General features: G+C 38.1%; 1 protein-coding gene across 1 annotated transcript; it reads left to right on the top strand.

Annotated features, from left to right (window-relative positions):
• Positions 1 to 481: 481 nt before the first annotated feature.
• LOC110905895 (probable pectinesterase/pectinesterase inhibitor 51) lies at positions 482 to 3,277 on the top strand. The gene is made up of 2 exons (XM_022151316.2): positions 482 to 1,521; positions 2,497 to 3,277. The coding sequence occupies exons 1-2, from the start codon at positions 594 to 596 to the stop codon at positions 3,207 to 3,209; spliced, it is 1,641 nt and encodes a 546-aa protein (XP_022007008.1). The 5' UTR covers positions 482 to 593; the 3' UTR covers positions 3,210 to 3,277.
• The last annotated feature ends 1,154 nt before the right edge of the window (positions 3,278 to 4,431 follow it).

Below are 4,431 nucleotides of genomic sequence, written 5' to 3'. Positions count from 1 at the left end.
ACCCTGTATATGTAAACAATTATAAAATTTATATTGATAAAATAATTAAGTCTCTAATAGAGTCTTATATGAGTCGAGTTCGAGCGTGAGTTCTCTTAAGTTAATCCTAAGATCACACGGTGTGGGTGTGGAAACATGGCGTTGTTGTCAGTCCACGCCCACAAAACCATCCCATGCCCCGTGTTGTGAACGACGTTGTGCCTGGGGCTTGATGTTCTCCACCGGCGTGGGGGCAAATATGTGGGTGAGGTGGAGGCTCTTGATTGGTAGGTGTAATTTAGGTTTGTTTTGATTGGTTGATGATTATTTTCTTTTAAATATTTTTATTTGTTGCACGTCACTTTCCCACCCCGTGCTTTTTTCTCCGCACCACCTTGCTGACGTGATTATCATGAACAAATTTTAAGTTTGTTTAGCACAAACATGAACACGAATAAATATATAGGTCTAGACCGTCTGGTTCAGTTCACCAATTTAACCCTTCAACCTCACACGAGTTACACCCTTAATATTTTCACTCTAACTGAATTCAAATCGCTATATAAATCTTCAATTAGACGAACCACTAAAAACCAATTCATCTCACGATCTCAATGGCTTTCATTTCCATTCTCTTAACATCTCTTCTCATTGTCATCCACCCAACCTCCTCCGCCCCATGGCCAAACTCACCACCTCCACCTCCTCCTAATCCGGCCCAACAAGCTTGTAAAGTTACCAAGGACCCAAAAAAATGCGAAGAATCACTCAAAGAATCCCCTACCAAAAACGCAACGGAAATCATTCAAACCGCGTTAGACATCTCCTACAGCACCAACCTTATAGCCCAATCCATGACACAATCGTTATACGAGGCATCCGTAGGCAATCTCAGCGTTATCACCATCACTAAGAACTGCCTCGACTATCTCGAAAATTCAGCCTACCGTCTCATATCAACAATCGACGCATTCGAAGATCGCGAGATCAAAAACTGCCGCGCATGGACAAGCGCAGCGTTAACCTACCAGTACGACTGTTGGTCCGAATTACAAATCGTAAACAACGAGGACACAGACTTGATTAACGACACTATGACGTTTGTAGACACTCTTGTGGGTTACACTAGCAACGCTTTAAGCTTCATAATGGCGTTCGACGTGTATGGGGACCAAACAGCGTCATGGAAGCCGTTGAAGACGGAGAGAGACGGGTTCTGGGAGGGTGGTGGTGGTGGTGGTGAACCAGAGTTGGAGATTCCACTTAGGTTATTGGCTAGGAGTGATGTATCGGTTTGTAAGCCTGATTACGATCAATGTACGTATGAGACAGTGCAGGAGGCTGTGAATGCAGCACCAAATTGGAGTAGAGGGTGGCGGTTTGTGATATATGTGATGAAAGGGTTTTATGAGGAAACGGTCCGGGTTGGGATTGAAAAGCAGCATGTGGTGATTATAGGGGATGGGATGGGAAGAACGATAATTGCTGGGTCTTTGAACGTGAGTCAGCCTGGAGTTTATACGTATAACACACCCACACTCGGTGAGTCAAGCTTGTGACATACTTTTTTGGTCCAAGAATAAAGATGTGCATAAATCAGTAACACATATAAATACTGATAAAGTTTAGTTTAAGAAATAAAACACATTTAAAAAAATAAATAAATAAACAGGTTAATCCATGTACTGGCCAGGTTGACCTGAATATATGACATGTTTAGCTATACGTTTTTGAAAACGGACCAGGACCTAAAGGTGAATATAACACGAAGTTTGCATGTTTTGGTTTTAGTTTAAACAGTTTTGGGAAAATATCGGGTGGGATCTGAGAACATGTTTGTTTATCTCGATGGGTTTATGGGTTGGCCCCTTTGGCCCTTTCACCGTTTGTTTATTATTTTTAAAATGTGTTCATGTAAAACTTAAAATTTTAGGTATTTTTATGTCAATAAAAAGTTTAAAAAGATATAATCATATTTTGAACACAAGGTATATAATGACCTAATTATCTTTACACTTAACTGCAAACAAGTAACAAAGTTAATGTCAGGGGCCAAAACCATTATAAAATGCAGGTTTAATATGTTAAAAGATTCCTTTTGAACTGAAATAGTTAAACTGGCTAAACCACAAGGGTCAAAACAGTAATTTACTCACTTAAAGTATTAATATGTAAGAAGAATTACATTAAAAGAATTTGGTTAAACGGGTTGTGTTGTATAAACCCGTGAATACTCGTGATGTGTTCGGGTTCATGTCTATTACATGATTTTCGAGCTAATGTGTTCGGGTGGTGTGTTAATTTTTTTTTTCGTTCGACTTGCCAATCCACAATCTCGACCTGTTTAGCCGCTTTACTTGATCACTAAATTCAAACCTCTGAATTTAAAGTGAGGTACATGCCATGTTAGAGATCCACACGTGTGAATTTCATATAAGGTTTATATAATGTTTACATGAGGTTTATGTCATGTTAGAAATTCACAGAATATATACTAATAAATTCTTCATGAGACAGCGGTTCTCGGGGATGGATTCATGGCAAGTCATTTGACCATACGGAACAAAGCCGGACCCGGTGCTCACCAAGCCGTAGCCTTCCGGTCCGACAGCGACTTGTCTGTCATCGAAGAATGCGAATTTACAGGCAATCAAAACACTTTTCACGCCCGCTCACTTCGCCAATTTTACAACTCATGTCGTATAACCGGCAATGAAGATTTCATATTTGGCAATTCTGCCACCTACTTCGAAAACTGCACCATCCTGATTCGTCCACGTCAGTTAAATCCCGAAAAGGGCGGGGACAATGTAGTGACCGCACAAGGACGGATAGACCCCGCCCAGTCCACAGGTTTTGTGTTCCATAATTGTTCGATCAATGGAACGGAAGAGTACATGAAGTTGTACAAAAGCAATCCTAAAGTCCACAAGAATTTTCTTGGGAGGCCCCAGAAGGAGTTCTCACGGACGCTCTTCATTGGTTGCCATTTCGAGTCGTTGATCACACCACAGGGGTGGATGCCAAGGGATGGTGATTTCGCATTGAAGACGCTTTATTACGGGGAGTTGAATAATAGTGGTAAGGGATCAGATTTGTCGGGACGGGTGAACTGGAGTAGCCGGATTCCGCCTAATCATGCAAATGTGTATTCGGTCCGAAACTTCCTTCAAGGTGATCAATGGAAGCTTAATGTAACACCCAGCTATTCTGAGCTTGTACGGTACTAGTGTGACATGTGTTATGATTATATAAAGGCACTAAATTATTAAATATAAGATTAATATGAGGTATTTGAAATATTGATAAACCCAAACTTTGTTAAAAATTACGTTGGCAACAATAAGATAAACGCTTATCGTGTAACGAACGAAATGCGAAACGAACGTCAGTGACTGTCCGGATAACGTCAAAATCCTAAAAATATTCCTTTATGATTAAAATCCTATTTTTAATCATATTCGTAAAGAAAAATGAATTAAAACGCTTAAAATTCTTATTTTGCGAATTTAAGCGCGTTCTGCGCAATACAACACGTATATTGCAAAACGCAGACAACGTAGTCAGTCTAGGTGCACAAAATATTGTTTAGCAATATTATGGTGAGTTAATTTTTATAGAATAAAAAATACAATTTTAAACACCTTAAAACGCAGATAACACGCGAAATAAAATACCTGATAATCAGTTAAATACCTAAATACCTATTTATTGCATATATATGTGTATGTATGTATATTTAAGAGAGAGAAAGTGTGAGAGAGGGCTAAGGTGGCGGCACCTAGAGCGCACACCAAATCCCTTGATTGCCAAGTGTTGTGATTATATGAAAAGTAATCATTACACATTTTTTAAAACACTTAACATTACCAATTTACAAGAAATCAAACCATTCAAGTTCTTCTTCTTTCCTCGAAAACTCTAGGCCGAACACACCTACAAACACACACATTCAAAATTTTCAAACTCATTTCTTGAATATCATGGCCATTTCAAGTTAGTTTCAAGTCGGTTTGAAGATTTAAAGGTGATTTCAAAGAAGAACAAGCTTATTTTCATCAAGAATCTCATCATAAAACCCACTTTTGTTCTTGAAAGGTATAAAACTTTTATTTCTTTTAAACTCATTTGATGATGATGATTAGCATGATTCTCAAATACTTGGATTCTCACAACTCTTGAAAACAAAACAACAAATTTATAAAAATGAAAAGGAGAATATATGTGTGTATATGTATAGCCGTAGGTATGTATGTATGGTCTAGAGTTTGTGTTTTGAGTTTGATTAAAAAGATTCTTGAAAGGTGATTGTTTGGATTATCAAATGATACGTGTTAAAGTATGTATGATTGAAGTGACGATTAAATCTTGGATTTTATTTGAGATGATGTTAAAAGTATGTATGTATATATGGCTGATTATATACATGCATATATGTTAAAGTTTGTGTTT

This window comes from Helianthus annuus, chromosome 14, assembly GCF_002127325.2.
Source record: "Helianthus annuus cultivar XRQ/B chromosome 14, HanXRQr2.0-SUNRISE, whole genome shotgun sequence".
Taxonomy (NCBI): domain Eukaryota; kingdom Viridiplantae; phylum Streptophyta; class Magnoliopsida; order Asterales; family Asteraceae; genus Helianthus; species Helianthus annuus.
Note: the sequence above shows the minus strand (reverse complement) of the source record. Positions and strands in the feature narration are given on the sequence as shown.